At 39.5% G+C, this 20,070-nt stretch overlaps 1 protein-coding gene and 1 non-coding gene across 2 annotated transcripts; both read left to right on the top strand.

The window, feature by feature from the left end:
• Positions 1–9,217: 9,217 nt before the first annotated feature.
• Positions 9,218–17,707, top strand: ddx54 (DEAD (Asp-Glu-Ala-Asp) box polypeptide 54). The gene is made up of 20 exons (XM_061698391.1): positions 9,218–9,463; positions 10,453–10,579; positions 11,344–11,414; positions 11,500–11,688; positions 11,765–11,814; positions 11,909–11,950; positions 12,064–12,159; positions 12,242–12,363; positions 12,801–12,862; positions 12,954–13,085; positions 13,165–13,375; positions 14,184–14,315; positions 14,385–14,606; positions 14,687–14,760; positions 15,518–15,712; positions 15,835–15,986; positions 16,065–16,178; positions 16,253–16,363; positions 16,471–16,586; positions 17,262–17,707. Exons 1-20 carry the CDS (start codon positions 9,344–9,346, stop codon positions 17,516–17,518), a joined length of 2,595 nt encoding a protein of 864 aa, XP_061554375.1. The 5' UTR covers positions 9,218–9,343; the 3' UTR covers positions 17,519–17,707.
• Positions 9,557–9,628, top strand: trnac-gca (transfer RNA cysteine (anticodon GCA)). Its single transcript has one exon. It is a non-coding gene; the product is annotated as a tRNA-Cys (tRNA).
• Positions 17,708–20,070: the final 2,363 nt, after the last annotated feature.

Below are 20,070 nucleotides of genomic sequence, written 5' to 3'. Positions count from 1 at the left end.
GTTGTTTGCCGCCTCTGTGGCCTTTACTCGTGAGTCACTGTTTTGGGCAGGGTGCACGTGCGAACGGAGAAAATGCGGTGAGACTTGCCAGCAGTGGGAAGCATTTGGCGGATAGGTCCTGTTGACACTAGATGACACTTCATGAGCAATCTCATGAGATGACATAAGACACACGCACACACATATCCAATCAGGCTTAATTGGACCAATGAGAACTAGAATGGGCTAACTCCATTTTAGTTCCAATTTTGTCATATAGGGGGCAGTCTATTATTGCATTCAGCATTTTTTATTTCATGAAATATTGATAAATTTCGCGACGTGCGGACTGAGACCGCTATTGTAGCTATTTGTCAGCAGGCATAGAACTTTAAGTCATTCTCCTGCAAAATGAAAAAACATGTGGAGTTAGCCCACTCTAGTTCTCAGTGGCTCACTTTACATGCTAATACTTGATATATTTTATAAAAAGTTGGTAAGGTAATTTCCAAATTTTGATGATTATTTCTTTTACAAAACTTTGCAAAGGTTGTTCCTAAATTTTATCATTTTAAAATGTCATGTTTTATTACAATTTAAAAAGATTAGATGTAATTTTTATTAAACTATTCACTTTATTATTTTTATAAAGATTTGACATTTTTCATTCATTCTTCAAATCTCTTTATTTTTCAATTTTTTAAAATCTGATTTGTCTGTATCTTTTCATTTTTTATTCTATATTTTTTTGTAGTGTTGACAGGAAGTTATTTCCAAATCTCGTCATTTAAAAAAAAAAATCTTATTTAAATAAAACTTTTAAATTAAGATCTTTAAAAGATTTTACGTAAGGTTATTTCCAAATGTTGATGGTCGAAGTTCAAAAAACTATTTAAAAAAACTTGACATAAGGTTATTCCCATATGTTGATGTTTTCTTATCTATTTACTTTTAAAGAATACATATTCAACTCTCTTAATTCATTCTCCAAACGTCTTTATTTTTCCATTTTTTTAGAAATTGTTCAGCAATATACGTTTAGTTTTGTATTCTATATTTTTTTGTATAGTCCAAATAAGTTTATTTCTAAACTTTGAGTTTTATATTTTTATATATTTAAAAAATAAATATAGATGATATAAGGTTGCTCTTAAACAAAGATGATATTTTTTTTCAAAACTCAATTAAATTCAAAAGGTTCGCGACCCTCGTGAAGCGGTTCAGAAAATGGATGGATGGATTGGTGGTTTTTTTCAGGATTCAACGTGGTAATTAAAAAAAAGATTTCTTAATCTCTTTTTTTTAATGGAGATGACATAAAGTTATTCCGAAATTTGATTAAAAACAAAATCTATTTAATTAAAAAAAAAAAAAGATTTAGCATATGGGTATTCCCAAATGTTGATGTGTTTTAAGCATCTACATTTTATGAAGACATTCTTTATTCCTTTTTTTTTTTTTTTTCTAAATGTATCCCTTATTTCAATTTTAATTGTTGATCGTTTTTTTAATGTTCTTTTTTTTTAAGAGTTGATGTTGACAGTTCATTCTTAAATGTTGATGATGTGGGGGAAAAAAAAAAAAAACCTATACATTCAGACAATGTACAGTATTAATCTGGGACCTTCTCTTGCGCTTCTTCTTGCTTTTAATTACACTGCATTACTTGCAGTAGACCTCAATCCTGCCCGGCATGTTTTGGTGCAACATGGTACTACACCGAAGGTGACCAATTTTTAATTCTGGCCAGCCTGTATATTGTAAAAACCCATTAGAAAAATAAGAAAATCGCTTCGAAATATCGAGGTACAATTCAGTAATAATTGACTGCTCGGTGTGTGGTTGAATCCGAGTTGTTTTGAAAGCATAAACTCACACACAGGACATAAAATTTACACCATCTCTGCTTTCACCATATATTTTATTCTTGAATAATGTTTTTCCACTCGGAAATGTAACAAATAGGGCTGTATCATTGAGGAATGATTTGTTATGAATATTTTAAACATCTGGCTTTATTTTAGAGAAATATTCAATAGCTGGCAGCAATTTGGACCTTAACTTTACATTGATTTTCTCAATCTCAAACTAGAACATTTTAAGTCCCAAAGCTGCTGCAACATGCAATTTGTGTCTCAACTGTTGTTTTTCTACTCTTGCTTGTTCCGCCTCCCACAGTCTTGCTGTCCTTATTTATACGATATGATATATTAATATAGCGCAGAGCCACTCCATCCAGCCTTTTGAGTGATAAGGCTGGTGAAAGAGCCCGCAAGAGGAGAGGGAGGATGGAGATTTGGAGGCGGCGAGGAAAAAGAGGAGGGTCCACTGGTGCTCCTGTGATGAAAGTGAATCTTCCCCGACTTATCTTGACACACAATAACCACTTTAAATTTCTCTCCTCTGCTATGGCTGTATACTGACAATGAAAAGTCGGGAAGAAGGGGGGCTTTAAATTTTTGATGGAATTGCAATTAAGACACAGCAAAGCAAAGAGAGGACGAAGCGAGCCAGCGGCTATGCAAGCAAGCAAACAACGCTGTGCAGAGGAAATACATGAAAAGTTAATTTTGCTGTTTGGGCCTCCCCTCCTTGTCATCACACATAACCTTCCACTACAAGTGCAGAGGGCATGATATTAAACTATTATATTGCAGCCTAGCAGTCATAATTAGCAGTCATCCGGAAGTCTCTGACCGCAGTATTCTACATTCAGGCTGCTTAATGAAAACAAAAACGGCATGTTGAAGACATCATCATGGGCTATTTCGCATCCCTTTTATGCTTGTGTCACATTTCCCACGATTATGTCCCTAATACTGCCACAAGCTGCACGACTGAAGGCAAAATAAGCAGTGCTATATTAAGTCATTGTGAGTTTGTACATGCCTTTGCAGTTTAGTTTTTTGTTTGTTGGTTTGCTTTTGGGAAAAGCTGGATTCTCCTTACGCAGCACACAGGTCTCAGCTTTTCTGGTGAAAGTGTAATAAGCCATTTCGGCTCTTTTGCCCTGAAAGGACTACCAGCTTTTTCTATGAATTCAAAGAGGTACCACGTGAGGTATTTTAGAGGTCACTCCTGCCATTTTCCATGTGTAGCCATGTTGGGAGTTATAGCAAAAGGCTGTTTTACTGCCGTCTGCTGCCTCGTTCTTATAATAATGTACTTTCTTGGACGGCGCATCTAAAAAAAGCACATGCATAGATTTTGTTAGTTGTGTTAAATTTGTATTAATTCAGAATTGTTTTTAGTCCTCCAGTACATTTAAACTACCACCTTTTCATAGGATGTTGCAAAAACACATTAAATTGATCAACTTTTTTGCATGTATATAATTATACTAAATGACCATTTTCAATGTCGACATGGTGTAAAAATAGTTTCTCCCTCGTCAATTGAGATTTTTTTTCTCATGTAGATATAATTAGTAGGGACAATATTGCTTTTGGGGCCAGTGGGGCAGTGCCCCACCATAGTGGAAAAGATTAGTATATTCACATTTTATGCATTTATATAATGCAGCGTAATGGTTATATTTTTATTTTAATCTCTTCAAATAATATACTTTTTTTGGGGAGATGGAAATATGTTACTGCCATCTCTCCCTCTCCTTTCTCTGCTGAATGTGGCAGCAGAGTACTTGACCCCAGGTTGCCAAGAAACAGCACAGTGAGGGTGCTGATTTTTTTTTTGTAGGGAAACTATCGCCTAGCAACAAATGTAAAGCTATGATGTGTCCAGCAACAATAATTTTGTTGCCGCATATTTTTATTGCATTTTTCATATGCGTACAATAAAAACAGAAGCATGTAGCACATAAGAGCTGCTCCTTCAGCGTCTTGTGTCGGCACACGACATCTGAAGATGTAATAAGTGGCCACGTATTTTGTGCATGGCTCCTCTGTCCCTGCGCCCAGGGTCTCGGGGGCAGTGGGGGCACCGCCCGAGGACCCCGTCACCATCTGCTGCTGTCACTGGGGGTGGCAGCCTCACATTGACGCAGTGCCGTGGCCCTGTCGTCACTGCAATACGGAGCGGGTTGCTGATCAAGAGGCATTTTTGACACATGGCTAATTGTGCGCATATGCTTAAATTTGGTGGACTTTCTTTCAGATCTGCTTTGCACGGCTACAAACATTATAAGGAGTTTGCCATTATAACTCTAGTGGGCTTGAGAGTTTTTTTGGGGAGTGGTTGAAAACAGCACATAGACACATTTGGGCACCCGGCAGTGCTTTGCCACCATATTCCTTTTTGGGGGGTTTCAGTTATTTTTGGATTTACGACTAGAGGAGGAACACTGTACTGAAATACCCTACAGTATATGGGAATTTTTTGAGATTCACCTGTAGTTACATGTTTCCCTGCCCACTTGTTGCTAGGCAGAGATCATAGGTCTCAATTACAGTTGCTCAATTGGTCAATAAAAAGAATGCAGTTTACATTCCAAGCCCAGAAGAGTGTTCAAATGGAAAACTGGCAACGGCAATGGCAAAATATGACCAGTTAACTAAGTTATATGGCTTTACGACACACTAAGTGGGATATTTTCACGATTTTATTTTATTTTTCATCATTTTGATGATTTTAGATTACAGCTAACAAAACCTTCAAATTAACCATCCATCCATTCATTTTCTGTACTGCCCAGATAAAACTCATGCAAGACCTGGGAAAAAGTGCAGACTCCACACAGGAACTCCTAAAGAGCGAGCCAAACCCGAACCTTAGAAATGTGAGGCGGATGTGCTAGTCACTCACGCCGCCCTCCAAATTAACAATCTCTAGAAATCAGAATACTATTACAAAAGAATCCAAATGTTTTTTTAATATTTAAAAAATTAGGTAAGAATTAGCTTGCGTTTCAATGAATCTGTCCAACATATAAGATTCACTTTTTTAATTACTACTACTACTTGAACTACTAATATAAACATACTCATCTACCCTATTCAAATTTATGGAGCTGCATGCCACTGTGTTATGTATGTCGCGTTGCATCAGGAGTTAACTGGCTGTATTTTGCAGCTTGCAGAAAAGTATGCTCACTCATGGCTCGGGACTCACATTTTTTTCAGTGCGGTCACAATGGCTTAATGGGATTTGCGGCTTAAAAAAATGCCGATATCTCCTCCCATGAAGCCATATCAAATATTATGACGAGTTGGCGTCAATTTGCCCCTCGGACGTACAGCGTCTGCCGTGGCGACTACAACGTTTGAGAGTAGCCTCGGGGGAACGTAGCAGCATATAAATCAGGTCATTTGTAGATGAGGAAAATGTGTTTGTTATTTCAATATTGAAATAAGCATCCATGCTCATTTTAAAATGTTATGTATAATCAACTGATTTAACTCATTGAGGAGGGTCTTACTGCGCTCGTCTGTGAAATTCAAGCTCTTGCATAACCGTAATGAAAATAAGACACCAGTAGATGGCAGCATTGCATCACTTTGGATTTGAGATCAGAGTTCTCGACTTGTCATGTCGATTATGAGAGACAGATGCCAAAACGTCCAAAGTCGGACAATGAATGCGCCTGTTACGTGTTTATTTTGTTACCGTTTGTTTAATAACGCAATTGAAAGTGCACGAGTGGCTGTGTCTATCCTTGACCACCTGTGTGAATTTGTTAGTTAACTATATTGGTGGTAGGCTATATTGAATTAGCTAACAATGTTTACTTTACAACGTGTGGGTTGCGTAAGCCAGTTTTGCTTTTCAGTCGACACATGGCACTTATTCTTCTTTTTTAAGTGTGATATGATCCCAAACTTTGGACATTCTGTGCCTTTTATGGACGCTTTCCTGCTGGCTCGCGCATACGGCTACGTGAGTCTGCAGTAACATTAGTCCGTGTGGAAAAATGATCACTGCAAAATCCCGCCAGAAAAATCTGCAATCTCAAATGATGTACGATTTAAAATTCTGCGATATAGTGACGCTGTAAAAGGTTAACCGTGATATGGCGAGGGACGACTGTTTTCACAATCACAATGAATGATAAATAAACAAATCAATAGGTGGAGAATTTAGGCCACCACCACCACTATTTTAAAAGTTGGCCCTTACAAATCATCAACTCTGCAAATCTCTTAATTTAAACAGTCCCCCACCTCAATCTCGACGGCTTAGAGGCAGCAGCATCTGCTTGCTTGACACACACACACACACACACACGCACAGACGCCACACGGGAACATCCTAAACTCAAATTTAACCTGAGACATTACTCTGACATCTGTTCCCCTTAATGACTCGCATTCACGCACTTAGCCACTGGTGAGTGTTTGCACATTAATGTGGTCTTGCTGACACAACTTGGGCCACAGCATTTTGTTTTTTTCATAAAGGTTACACACACTCAACCGTAGCTCAGCATCCAGCTTAGCATGGCCTACATTGCCTCCCGATGAATCAATTTGTTATTCGTCGGTGTCAGGATGAAGGTGAAGGTTCTCGTGAAGGGATTTATAAGAGATGGGACAAAGCTAGAAAAACACTACTTTTTTTGCTGTTTTTTTTTTTTTTTTCTTTTTGGTTTTGTTTCGTTTTGTAGCCACGCAAAGCCCCGGTGACTCATAAGCAGCGTCATGTAATTAAATGCCAGACTCACACCATGTGGAAGTGATTCCCAAACCAAAATAGTCTGATCACCTTTTACACGCCTTGAATTATACGTAGACTTTTAAAAATAGACAATGCGACTCGTGTTTCTGTGCATTTTTATTGTTGTTGTTGTTGTGTGTGTGTGTGTGTGTGTGTGTGTGTGTGTGTGTGTGTGTGTGTGTGTGTGTGTGTGTGTGAGTGTGTGTGTGTGCGCAAAGGCTCCATCCCTCTCAGCCCCAGAAACAGATTTGGCTCCAGGCCACTGCAGCCGAGCTCTGCAGGGGGAATATGAATGGCATTAGCTGCGGGCTGTTGCCATGGTGTTGACTTATTTACTGTACATCAGCCCACGGACTTCAAACAGTATGTTTTGGCTGCCATATTAGTGTCAGCGTTATCATCCAAAGGACACATTTCCACTGGGTGATTTAAATAAATAAATAAATAAATCCACTCTGGCCGCCAGTAAACAAGACGAACGTTGTGTGCTAAAAGTCCTTGGCAGCGACAAATTCGTACTTTTATGTGGTACTTCTTATTAAACATAAACTCAATCAAAATGACTGCAAATGAACATGTTTTTTTAATTGTTGTAATATAATCTAATAAAATAACCTCGCCGACACGCCAGCCTCAAAATGTATTCGTACCCAAATAAATGCCTTACCCCTACTACTTCAAATAGAGTGGTACTCTCTGTAGTTAAATATTGTAAATGCTCTAAGCCACAATACATTTCTTCAAATATCATGCAAAAAAAATGCTTACCAATAGGCATCACCTTTAAAAAGCATTTATACTCCGATAATGGACACCTTACCCCTATAGATAGATAGATAGAGAGCTAGATAGTCAACAATTGTTCTCTGATTGCATTGTACACTATAATACATACACGCCACTCCTCAAATTAACTTTTCATTATTAATTTCTTTATGCCTTACCATGAATAAAATGCTACGCTCTGTAGTTGGGTATATACAGTAAATGGCCTGAGCCACAACAGATATTTCATCTAATAATGCCCTCTTGCTTTATTTGTACCAAATGACTTCTGGAGGTTGGAGATTGTGCTTCCAAGCATGTACATGTGTGCAATAAACCTTATGGCACATTTCAGCAATCTGCCCACATAAATGTGACAGCGGTCGCACGGGCGGCACAAGATTTGTCTACCCAGATGCCGTCTGAGGTTTCCTCATGGAAAAACGTGACCAAACATATCGGAACGGTTCTCCTCGGTGAGGTCGGACCTGCATAAATGACGAGGCGGGGCTTTAAAGAAATATGAACACTCTCCAGATATTTTATTAGGTAAACGTGCAAGCTATGTACATCCATTTTCTAGAGCACTTGTCCTCATTAAGGTGCTAGGTGAGTTGGAGTCTATCTCAGTTTCAGATTCAAGTCCGGACTTTGCTACATCATTTCAAAACCTTCATTCTGTTTTTTTTTTTTAAAAGCCTTTTGGAATTTGACTTGCTAGTGTGCTTTGGACCATTGTCCTGCTGCAGAACCCTAGTGTGCTTTAGCTTGAGTTCACAAACTGTTGGCTTGAACATTCTCTTTCAGGATTTTCTGGTAAAGAGCAGAATTCTTGGTTCCATCAATCACAGCAAGTCGTCCAGGTCCTGAAGCAGCAAACAGCCCCAGACACAACCACCACCATGTTTGACTGTTGGTATGATGTTGTTTTTCTGTAATGCTGTGCTATATTTACGCTAGATGTAACGATTTTTGGGGAAGTACAACATCGTTTTGGGGGCTTAACATTTGTTTTAGGGGGGTTAAGACACTAAAAACTACAACCAAATCATGTGGGCTAAAGAACATTTTAGGGGGGCTTCAGCTCCACACCCCTTAAAGTAGGCCTAGCGACACCACTGCTGCGGCACGGTGGACGACTGGTTAGAGTGTTTGCCTCACAGTTCTGAGGACCGGGGTTCAATCCCCGGCCCCGCCTGTGTGGCGTTTGCATTTTCTCCCTTGCCTGTGTGGGTTTTCTGCGGGCACTTCGGTTTCCTCCCACATCCCAAAAACATGCATGGTAGGTTAAGAGAAGTCTCTAAATTGCCCCTAGGTGTGAATGTGAGTGCGTATGGTTGTTTGTTGATGTGTGCCAGTTCAGGGTGTACCCCGCCTCCTGCCCGATGATAGCTGGGAGAGGCTCCAGCACTCCCGCGATTGGATTTGGAATTTGGGATTTATGTTGTCAGTAGTTTATAGAATAAACCAAAAATGTTATTTTTTACTCAAACACAAACTTATCCATAGCAAATGCAGAGAAACTGATCATTTTGCTGTGGTCTTAAATTTTGTATTGGGTCTTTATATTTATGTTCTTCTTTATTCTTTATACAGTTATAGTATTGAACGTCATTAGATTTTGCAGGCTATTGTCGCTAGTGGGTATTTGTACAAATTAATTTGGTCATTATTATAGTTTTAAATCCAAGCACTTTCAATATTTGTCAACTTTTGACTGAAAAAAAAAATCACATTGAGGAAAACAAGGTTTGAATAGGCAACAGACCTGTACTTCTAATTCAAGTCAATAGGTGGCGGTCGAAAACGGTACCCGAGACTCGGCAGTCAAGAAGCGGAAATAGAAGAAGAAGAAAAGAAGCCGTAGATCACACGTGTTTACAACATGGCGGCCTGACTCCTCGCTGTCCCTTTTCGAAATAACATGAGCTCTTGAAACTAGATTTTATTCGCGTCGTTTGTAAAAGAAGGCTGGTTTTTAAACCCTGACATGGCGCAGAGGAAAAAGAAGCTGACTAAAAGGAAGAAACACGCAGCTGGCAGAGAGCCCAACGTGGACTCTGACGGCGGAGACTTCGAACTGGATGTCCAAATCAAAGACGATGATTCCGTATGTCTTAAAGTATTGTCAAGTATTGGCGAATGGATTTTGGTTGATTCGAAAGAATGTTAGAGTTGATTCCGGGGTAGGTTCTATGTATCAGGGGGTATAGCTCAGTGGTAGAGCATTTGACTGCAGATCAAGAGGTCCCCGGTTCAAATCCGGATGCCCCCTTCACACATTTTTTTCAAAATTGGTGCAGTTTGTAAAATATTAACAGAAAATAGTCCAGGATACAAAAATTGTTGTAAAACCCTCTTACATCCAACAAACTAAACTGCATTGTGACCACTTTTTGGTCATTGAATGCACAACTTTATTCTTTATTTCAGACCCAGGTGGGTTCCATATCACAGAGTCAAGAAAAAAAATAATAATAGAGAAACAACAAAGGAAATCATAATAATAGTGATTTAAAAAAAAAAGCAAAATAATAATAATTCAGTGTTCAACATACAAACAAGATCGCTAGTAATTCCACTACCTAGAATATAATCTGACAGAAGTACATACATGGTTAACAAGAACATTGATTAAGTCATTTTCTGACCCAGATGACCTACACATAAATGTATACATCAGATTACATATAATAGCTTCCATAACTAAAGCATCTCTGCATTTTCTATAGCACTTGTTTTAATTAGATGATCTGACATTTAGCGAGAGGCCGGGTACACCCTGGATTGAAACAACCATTCACACACACATTTATATCAATGGACATTTTAGTCTTGAATGAAGCTAGGCCAGCTTGATGAGAGAAGCAGCATACATAATGGACTGGTCACCAGCTAGTCGCAGGGCAATATTGACAAACAACCGTTCACACCACCTCAGAACTGTGAGGCAGACATGTCAACTGCTTGGCCCTCCAATGCTGCGCCACATAGTCCATTTTATCTGATGCCCACACTCAGGGGAAATACATTATCTTTGGATAACATCTATAATTTGAAAATTAGGTTGTTTTATAAGTTATTTGTTATTTTCGACAGCCCAGGGGCAAGCTGTTGCGCTTCCCCACTGCTTCGGACTGCCTGTCGGATGTGGAGCCGGACACCAGGCAGCTGGTCCGAGCACAGAACAAGAAGAAGAAGAAATCCGGAGGATTTCAGTCCATGGGTGAGAGTCACCAGAACAAATCTAATGCGCAATAACAACACCTCATTGACTTACTGTTGCTATTTAATACGGCCAAAGATAGTTATTATCCAGTTAAACAATACAATTACAGTGATCGCGGGGGATACTTTCCAGATAGGTTAAAATCTGTGATATGCAGACCATATCAAAAATCCTTTTTGTTAATATAGGTTTCCTCCCCCACACGTTGGAAAGATATTTAAATGTATTAAAATACACTTAAACTTAATAAAATAGACTTTTCAAAATATTCTTTAGCATCTGTACTCATTCTTTCGCTATCAAGAAATGGAAGACATATCATAGAACATCACTTTCGAGGAAGTGGAAAGACTTGCTCCCACAGTTCTCCAAATAAGAGGCAAAGCGTGTTTGCTTCAAGCTGTTTGTTGCTTCCAGTTGAAATTAACTGTAAAACTGACACACAAACTAAACTTGACACCAACTTGTTTGACCAAATGGAAGTCCCCTGGCTTAATGCTAACATATAACGTGAAACGTCATAGCGGGGCTGACATAAATTAGCATGAAAGCGAGCAACTCTACATTCAGACTTAGGAAGTATAAAATGTTCAAACTCTCGCGCAACCATTGGTCCGAAATGTTCGCTAGGAAAATGTACGTAGTATTAAAAAAATACGTGTCATATAGCGAGGGTTGCAAACGATGAATCGTGATATCACGGGATAAAAATTGGACTATCGTTGCAGCTGTACTGATATTATATTTTTGTGTGTGGTTAGGACTCTGTTACTCAGTCTACAAGGGCGTCATGAAGAAGGGCTATAAAGTCCCGACGCCGATCCAAAGAAAAGTGAGCCTGGCCTCTCTTTGCATCCTCAAATATGCATGACGTATATTGAAACGATATGCCCTAACCTCATCCTCCTCAACGTCAGACTATCCCAATCATTTTGGACGGCAAGGATGTCGTGGCCATGGCTCGCACGGGCAGCGGCAAGACGGCCGCCTTCCTGGTGCCCATGTTCGAGAAGCTGAAAGCGCCGCAAGCCCAGACCGGTGCCAGGGCCCTCATCCTGACCCCCACCAGAGAGCTGGCCCTGCAGACCATGAAGTTCACAAAAGAAGTAAGACGACGAGGAGCGGGGTAACGTGAGTTGGGCGTGGAAATTAGTTACATTTCACTCAATTTGATCGTTGCAGTTGGGGATGTTCACTAAACTGAAGATGACTCTGATCCTCGGTGGAGACAGGTGTGGTTTCCCCCCAAACCCCCATTATTTTGATTTCACTTTTACTTTCAAATCTTTGTGGTTGTCCTCTTAAATCAATTTCTATGTCCACCAGTTTGGAAGACCAGTTTGCTGCGCTTCATGAAAACCCTGACATGTGAGTACAAACCAAAACATTGCCTTTTGTGTTGTAGTCCAGGAATTATGTCTTGTCCAGATGGGCAAAGGACCAAAATGTCTTTGTTGATAATTTCTCTCTGTGTCCTCCAGAATCATCGGTACCCCTGGCCGACTCATGCACATCATTCAGGAAATGAACCTGAAGTTGAAGAACGTGGAGTACGTGGTGTTCGACGAGGCCGACAGGTGATTCAAACATCGCGTGTTCCTTTCGCAGACTGTTATCGAATTCCACGACTGTCTGCGCTAATGGTCCTCACCCTTTCAGGTTGTTTGAGATGGGCTTTGCCGAGCAGCTCCAGGAGATCATCAGGAGGCTTCCTGACACAAGACAGACTTTGCTGTTCTCTGCCACGCTGCCCAAACTGCTGGTGGAGTTTGCCAGAGCTGGTGAGATAATTTCCAATGTGGCCTTCACATTGACAATCACTTCAGCCAATATCAGCAATTTATCAAATATGTCTTTTCAAGGTGACAGTAACTGCTCCGTGAAAATATATATATTTTTAGAATGGTTTACTAGCTGGTGCATGTTATGAAGTTAGCTTATTACTCACATTTTTGCCTGCAACTCGACCAAAAAAGTCAGCCGGGCGACGACTCGTATCTCGAAAAACTTGTAAGTCGGGTCACCCGCAAGTTGAGGTGCCACTGGATATAAATTTGTAAATCTATGGAAATTAGAGTGAGTAGCCTAGTTATGAGCAGAATCTGTAAAAAAAAATGTGATAGGAAAATAGAGGCAGATATATATTGCGTCAAATGTTTGTGCTGGTTTACCTAATACAGTACGTTTAGACAAAACTGACAGTTATTTTTCTTCCCAGGGCTGACAGAACCAGTACTGATTCGTTTGAATGTGGACTCTAAGCTCAGTGACCAGATCAAAGTAAAAAAAAAAAACTAAAAATTATTATTATTACATTTAAGCATGTAAGTTGTGCATGTATAGTTCAAGCGCCTTGTCTTCCTTCCCCCAGCTGTCGTTCTTCCACCTACGAGTGGACGACAAGCCGGCGCTGCTCCTCCACCTCCTGAGGAACGTGGTCAAGCCTCAGGAGCAGACGGTGGTCTTCGCTGCCACCAAACATCACGTGGAGTACATCAAGGAGGTCAGCGTAACGCCACAAAACCGCCCGGAAGAGTTGCGTGCGTTTGAGCGAGATTCTAATGTCCGTGGTGATTGTGTAGCTGTTGTCGTCAGAAGGGGTGGAGTGCGCCTACATCTACAGCGCCCTGGATCAGACGGCGAGGAAGATCAACATTGGGAAGTTTGTGCACCGCAAAGCCATGGTGCTCATTGTGACGGACGTGGCCGCTCGTGGTATAGACATCCCGCTGCTGGACAATGTCATCAACTACAACTTTCCCTCCAAGTCAAAGCTCTTCTTGCACAGAGTTGGTGAGCAAACGACAGACTGGAGCCGATGCTTAAACATTTATCTGCAAGAAACAATTGAGTGAAAGGCTACAGTTTATGGTGCGACAAATTGCAGCCTTTTCTACTAAGATTGGACGTATCAAATGAGAATTCCTGCCAAATGTCCTATTTGGATCTAATCTTGATGAAACTTTTGTTTCTTTGCATTTTATGATCCTCCCTCTATAAATATCCTCCCATCTATATTTTTCTCTGTCAATTATGTATCCATTTAATGTTATTTTATTTAATTTTTTTCAGATTTAAATAATATTTTTTCTGGGACATCTTTAAAATTTAATAGGATTTTTGTCCAACTTATTTCATTTGTCATTGTGTTGATTATTATTTTTTTTTATTTAATGGGATTTTCTACTAAATATTTTTTTCTGTAAGCTAATGTGTAAATTTTATATATTATATACTATATTTTAATAATGTATTAATACATTATGCCTTTTTAAACAATAGGATGGTTTTCCTTTTTTTATTTACTAAAATGTAACATGATATCGGCCGCCCCCCCAAACAATATGAGTACTTCATATATTGTATGGCTTCTATACAATAGGATTATCCTAAAAAATCCGGTTCATCTACAACTAAAAGTTGCTCATAAACCCTAACTATGAATGAACCCTAAATTTGTAGCCTACTGGGAGAAACATGCGGAAATTTATTTATTTATTTTTAAATTGTATTATCGAAACTGTTATACATGTCATCTCGGATGCAAATTTTAAAATATTTATTTCCATCAACTAAATGGTCAATGGTATTTGCTTCTCAGGTCGTGTGGGCCGAGCGGGGCGCAGCGGCACGGCCTATAGCATGATATGTCCGGATGAGGTTCCTTTCACCTTTGACCTTCACCTTTTCCTGGGAAGACCCGTGCAGTTGGCCACGCCAGAACACACGCCAGGTTGGGCATTTTGTTGAAAACAAAACAAAAAAGTCAATTTGTATAAAAAGCAAATGGTCCTCCCTGCAGATACAGACGGTGTGTTCGGTCGCGTGCCTCAGAGCGTCCTGGACGACGAAGCCGCCAATCTGATCACGGCGCACGACAACTCCCTGGACCTGCAGAACCTGCACCGCATCTCGGAAAACGCCTACAAGCAGTACCTCAAGTCTCGGCCCAGCCCCTCGGCCGAGTCCATCAGACGAGTGAAGAACATGGACCTGTCCTGCATGGCCGTCCATCCTTTGCTGGGTCTGTCTTGAGAGGAAGAGAGCCCACGACGACGACGCTCGTCAGGCACAAGTTGTTGACTGTTTGTTTTTGTTCTTTAGGGTCCGGTTTGGAGAAAACTGAACTGGAACGCCTTCAGCTAGTTGATGCCATCAAGGGCTACAAATCAAAATCGGTGAGTGTGTTTTTTTTTTAATGGTGATGCTTCTCAGCCAACTTATGACACAACCTTTAATGTAGGCATTCTTAAACTTTTACTGTACATGTGTCAAACTCAGGGCCCGGGGACCAGATCCGACCTGCCACGTCATTTGATGTGGCCAGCGAAAGCAAATCATGTGTCAACTTCGTTTCATGCTAAAATACCAAATTGCAAATGGTCTTCACCTTTAATAATGTTGATAATTGCAAGCATTTTTTGTTACAAGTCCCCCTTTTGAAATACGTTTTATAACAGTTGAACAGTTTTTATTAGCTTCTGATTTTAAAGCAAGCTAGCCATCAATTTGTTGTGCATTTGTAATAATATGAGGCAGTTATACATTTATATGGTTTTAGTCATAACGTCCCTCTGAGGGAAACTATAACCATGACGTGGCCCGCAACAAAAATGAGTTTGGACACACCTGCCTTGTTGGTAAAAGATTTTTTTCGAAGGACCTTTTCATCAGTCTAATGTCAATTAAACATAACTATCATGTGCGGCCCTAAATTGTGTGAATTGTTCTTTTTTTTTTTAAAATTTATTTACAATTTTTTTATGCTTCAACCTAAATATTAATGACCTGTTTAATAGAAAGAGAGGAACTTTTCAATTTAAGTTGAATTAAATTCAGGGATGTGAGATTTATGTGACACATCACAATCATACCAGAGCTTTTAATTGGTTCAAAGGTGAAGTTGGGAGGATAATTATTTGCCTTATCGTCTAGACGATCTTTGAAGTCAACTCCAGCAGCAAGACATCCGCCAGCGAGGTGATGCGGGCCAAGCGCTCCAAGGACTCACGGCGGGTGGACAAATACAGCAACGACAGAGAAATTCGGGCCGCCGAGAGACACCTTCATAAGCCCGTCAGCATCCCAGCCGGCAAAGACGCTGTCAGTGAGGATGACGACGCACTACAGGTACACAGTCAGTATTTTTAATGTTGCATTTTGAAGTATAGTGTTACCTTTTATACTCAGTCTCAAAACAAGTGCTATCAGCGCATCCCGAGTTTGAAGAAAGACGATGTCTTTCCTTACAGGAGGTCTTCTCAGAGGTGGTTGGTGGGAAAAGGAAGGGTCATCAGGACGGAGGAGAAGAGCGTCCAAAGAACAAGCGAGGCAAATGCGAGGCGGCCAAAGATGAAGAGTACTACATCCCCTACAGACCCAAAGACTTCAACTCGGAGAGAGGGTGACAGCATATTCTGAAGTGTCGTATGAATCAAATCTTATCAGATGTTTGCTTTACACTAGGTCTTTGTGCTTTTAGGTTAAGTTTGGGCGGTGAGGGCAGCACCTTTGAAACGCAAGCGTCCTCCGCCGTCCTCGACCTCATGGGAGACGAAGGGGAACAACTCAACCAGCACAAGAGAATTATGAAATGGTGACGTGAAAATGTTTTAGATTTCCAATGTCATCATCTTTTCTACTCAATATTTACTCCGACTCGATTTGTAGGGACCGAAAGAGGAAGCGATTCGTAACAGAAATGGGGAGAGAGGACCAGAAGAAGAGGATTAAACTCGATGGCGGTCAAACCATCCACAAGAAGAAGAACAAGAAGAACTTGTATCCTTTGGACAAACACCTCACATCTACTTGTGGTCATTTACCAGTTCAGAATGTGAATTTGAGTGGATGCCAATATTTTGCCATAATACTTAACAAGCGCTCAGTTACGAGGAGTGGAAGAAGAAGTACAAGATTGAGGACGCAGTGGTGGGTTCAGATGGAGAAGAAGGTGGAGGAGGAGGAGGAGGAGGAGGAGGAGGAGCGAGGAAGCCAGGAAGAGGTATATATTACATTTTGTGCTTAAACACCATTTAAATGAAATAAAAAATATTACCTTCCAAGGAGGGCTTGACATGTCAATCTGGATTTATATTTACATATAATATAATGAGGAGGAAAGTATTCATGCGAGGATTTGTCTGTCAAATTTTGGTCTTCACGGTGTCAATTTTAACATATTGTAAAATCTTATCTACTTGTTTAAAAACATGCAGGGTGAGAAGCTGCAGAAGCCAGCTGTTTTTTCTTTTATGTTCTCAATGGTGGGCAAAAATTAAAAATATAGAACAAATTAAGAATTCTTATTTATAAAATATAAACCTAACTTTTTTCTTTAAAAATGTATTGTCCTGTGATGGGCAAAATTAAAAAAAATAAAATGTAAGTTAAAAAAAGTGTTATGTCATCAAAATGTAAAATAAAAAAATATTTAAAAAAGGAAATCTATTTATAAAAACATTTTAAAAAATATATCTGGTGTTGGAAGCTGTAGAAAAAACGACTTTGTGTTTATTTTCTAAACATTGTGACTTTAATCTAGTAATTTTATTTTAATTCCAGTGTGACCCTACTCATCCTTTGTAAAACTCTTTCATGCAGACACAGACGTTAGTACATACATTGAACTGCAAAGATGCTTCTCAGTATGAAATTCTATTTTGTTTGCGTCCTCTAGGCCGCGGTCGTGGCCGTCCTCAAGGCCAGAGTTCGGCGGGTCCTCAGTTCATGGCGAACGGGACCAGGGTGCGCTCCGAGCTCAAGACCAGCCAGCAGATCCTGAAGCAGCGCAAGAAGCAACAGAAGCACCGCTTCCTGCAGAGCGGAGGCCACAAGAAAATACGCGCCAAGAACAAGAAATGGCTGGGAGAGGTGAAGAAGTCCGGCTTCGGTCGAGGCAGCCAAAAGAAGGGCAAGATGAAGAAGAGGTTGTGAGAATGAGCAATGAGATATTTTAGTTAAGGATTTAAGGTGGAGATGCTCATTGGGATTCTCCATCATCACTATGTGAACTCTCTGAATGGGAATGTTTGAGAGTGATTTGTTTTAGAGACGCTTTTGATTCTCTACTGTGTATGTAACATAAATAATTCATATAAATACAGACAAAAACAGGGCAACTTTTTGTCATGTCTTTATTTAAAATCAAACAAATGTTACCATCTTGGACGGGTGTTAAACCTTTGTCATGAGCCACATTGTATTTACGGTTGCCCTCGAGTCCGGTTACACCGTTGAAACCACAAATGTTTAATCGTTTGGGGTTTAGTACACACATAGCTCAAATCTTTTCATTTTTAGGAAAGTGCAACATCAGTTAGTCTTTTTTTTTCAGAAAAGGATGCAAACAATTGCAACGGTAGCAGTTTAAGCAATGTGAATTTTGTTTCTATAAACCACAAATTAATGGAATTTGTTATTGCTTTGGCTCAGTTTGAAGAGCGTGGGAGAGGTTGTTTTACCCCCCCTGTGCTGCACTAATATTCATGTGTACTCTTGTTTGCCAAACCCCCCCTCTTTGTGCTGCACTGATTTTCACATTTCAAGTTATGCCATTACAGTGAGTCAAAAGGCATGACACCTGCTAGCCAGAAGCTGAGCTGCACTGTGTTTGTGGACTTGGTGAGTGGGAACCCTAATAATTGTGGCATCACATTACGTAATTAACAATAAATTAACAATAAATTGGTGACCACTTGGAAAAACAACTAAACAAGATTATCTCTGTTAGCATGATAGGAGGCTAACGAATTACCATACACACGACGGTTGTCACGTTTGTAAGGTTCAATTTAAAGAGTGATAAATGATAAACAGGCTAGTATTTAAAGAAGTGGAAATGGGGGACAAGTTGGAAAACTTAAAAACCGACGTAAGTTATCTCGACATGCTAGCGAAGGGGCCTGTTAGCAACCTTAGCACACGAAGAGGCTAAAGTTTAATACCACAAAGCATGAAGGTTACGGATATAACTACTTATTTCCCCCCCAAGTTGTCCTTCGTATTATCGTGCTTGCTTTGATAATACAGTGCTGTATTGCTTTAAAAAAAATAATAAAAATTCTTGTAATGACTATTAATGCCACCAGATGTCGCTCTTGTCTACTGAGCTCGACGAACAGGTGAATTTGAATGCAAGTATTTATGAAGCAATTCAACATAAATTTTCCATATTTAATAAATAAATAATAATGTAGAGCAAAATAATATATTCACTTTTTGGCAATCATTGAAAAGCATTAAAGGTTCAGTTTGTCTTCATTTTTGGCCTATTTTTTATTGATTTATTTTAAACAGCAGAGTAATTTCAAATGATATTTAGCCATCATATTAATACCAGATGTATTCAATTTTTTTAGTCACATTTTTACCAGGTCTTGAGGTATGTGGTGTACAATAAAGTATGGATTTTTTAAAATCTTGAAATATTAAATATAGTTTCAAATTATTCATAATATACCAAATGTTACTGTTAAAAATTCAAATTTTTTAAAAGTTAGTTTTGGGCCACGTTATCCCACACTCATCACCACTGCTTACATGTCAAAACACTATTGTGATTTATCATCTGCAGAAGTCCGTCACCCACTTTAAGAGAAGCCGTGTCATCCCTCCAACTGCTGGGAAGGTGCAAAACATGAGCACATGCAGAGGACACATCAGCACCGTGCCAATCAAAGTGAAGGAGAGCAGTTCCTCATCTCATCTGGATATGGTTAGTCCCATCATATCTTTATCTTTTTTTGGGTTGTTTTTTTTCAGGGGTTAATCTATGTTGTTATCCGTGCTTGCCGTTACCAGAGGCTCTTCTGTGAATATTTCCTGTCTTTTACGTGCACGCTGCTAAAGAGGAGAAATGAGCAGTGATCGGGTATGTAGTTATTTTGTTGGGTCTAAACACAGCTGCGTCACCATGGCGACGGTCACCAGACTCCCACTGACATGACTCACAGCTGGCCAAGGTGGATCAAAAAAAATATTTTTTAAATAAAAGATAATAAGTGGGCAATAACTACTTATATGTTTCCTTAGTCTTGATATGAAAATAATTGTGATTGATGTATTCTTATGTATCCATTAATTTTACATGTATTTATTATTTTATAGTATTCTAAAAGTATTCTTGTATCTTAAAATTATATGGTTATTATTGTACGTTTTTTAGATGATGTATTTTTTTAATCTTGTAAGCGGCACTTTACCTTGCGAGTGACCCGCAAGTTGAAAATGTTTTGAGGTAGGAGTCGTCACTCAGCCTATTTTTTGCTTTGGTTTGTGAACAATGATTTGAAATTTGAGCGCGATGTGGTGGGAGCCAACTCAACTCACTTCATCCACAACAGGCAGCGGTTTGGAGGACAGTGAACAATTCATCAATAACGGGGATCAAGCTTTTTATTGCCACTCCCAGTTGAGTTTAACCTCAAACTAAATATTAAACAAAGAGAGTTACACCTGTAGTTAAAATAATCACAAAACTTTGCCTC

The sequence above is a fragment of the Phycodurus eques genome, chromosome 15 (assembly GCF_024500275.1).
Source record: "Phycodurus eques isolate BA_2022a chromosome 15, UOR_Pequ_1.1, whole genome shotgun sequence".
In the NCBI taxonomy this organism is placed as follows: Eukaryota; Metazoa; Chordata; class Actinopteri; order Syngnathiformes; family Syngnathidae; genus Phycodurus; species Phycodurus eques.
Note: the sequence above shows the minus strand (reverse complement) of the source record. Positions and strands in the feature narration are given on the sequence as shown.